This window comes from Trichosurus vulpecula, chromosome 6 (assembly GCF_011100635.1).
Source record: "Trichosurus vulpecula isolate mTriVul1 chromosome 6, mTriVul1.pri, whole genome shotgun sequence".
NCBI classification, from domain to species: Eukaryota; Metazoa; Chordata; class Mammalia; order Diprotodontia; family Phalangeridae; genus Trichosurus; species Trichosurus vulpecula.
The window spans coordinates 138,925,056-138,926,068 of NC_050578.1; the positions used below are offsets into that span (position 1 = coordinate 138,925,056).

Below are 1,013 nucleotides of genomic sequence, written 5' to 3' on the forward strand. Positions count from 1 at the left end.
GGGACAGACCCCAGGAGGCTCCCGCCGAGGCTGGCTACTGTCATCGGCACTGGTCCTGGCAGGGCGCGAGAGCGCAGCTGTTTTGCCCAGGATTGGACTGGCGGGTCAGCTAGGAGCGCAGGTTGCCTCGGAGGGGCTGGGTCGGGGTGAGAGCTGGGGTCCCCTAGAGGAGAGTGGCCCGGGGGGCGGTTCGGCCGCAGGCTCCCTGCAGCCAGGGGGCAGCGCGGCTCTCCCCGCTTGGCCAGGTGCACTGGGGCTGGTCATTCCACGCGGACCTGCGGGCCGGCGGCATGGAGTGGGAACTCAACTTGCTGCTCTACCTGGCCCTCTTCTTCCTGCTGCTCTTCTTACTCTTCCTCCTGCTGTTCGCCGTCATCAAGCAGCTGAAGAACTCCATCTCCCACACCGCCGGGGCGCTGCAGCCGGGCCGCCTCTCGCTGGCCCGGGAGCCTTGGGGCTTCTGCCGGGAGCAAGCGGTGTGAGCCGGCGAGGTGGGCGCGTGGCTCCGGCCCATTCTAGTGCCTCCCCGCCAGCTCCAGCTCCAGCCCCGGCGAGCTCCGACTCTAGAAAACCTTCGGGCTTTCACCTGGGGCTGTACTAGTCTCCGCTCTAGCTCCCTACCTGGGCAGAACCCCAGCGCCCTCCTCGAGTCCGCTGAACCTCAGGCTCTAACCCTGGTTGGTGTTGATCTCGCCCAAGTCAGCTCCTGACCCGTAGTTCCACACCTCTGGGGGCGTAAGGAGTTGCGGCTACTCTGTCTCCTGCCTCACGGTGGCCCCAGGTCAGCTGGCCCACTGGGATCTTCGAGAATGCAGGTCGGTGGCGGGCATTGGGGGCGCGGGCTGGTGGTGAGGTGAAGGAGCTGCCACGGCACCTCAGAGGATGCGTCCAGTTTTGGGGTTGTGGGGTGGAGAGAGCGAGAGCCCAGGCAGGGTTGGATGGATAGATCGAGCATGAGAAGTTATTCCGGCTACTTTCAGCAGAACGAAGAATGCATCGGTTTAGAATCAGAC

General features: G+C 65.2%; 1 protein-coding gene across 1 annotated transcript; it reads left to right on the forward strand.

The window, feature by feature from the left end:
- Positions 1–290: 290 nt before the first annotated feature.
- SMIM43 (small integral membrane protein 43) lies at positions 291–482 on the forward strand. The gene has a single exon (XM_036762934.1). It carries the CDS (start codon positions 291–293, stop codon positions 480–482), a length of 192 nt encoding a protein of 63 aa, XP_036618829.1.
- Positions 483–1,013: the final 531 nt, after the last annotated feature.

Bases quoted from the DNA above. Each gene is read 5' to 3' on its own strand.
- SMIM43 (XM_036762934.1), top strand. From the start codon at position 291: ATGGAGTGGGAACTCAACTTGCTGCTCTACCTGGCCCTCTTCTTCCTG.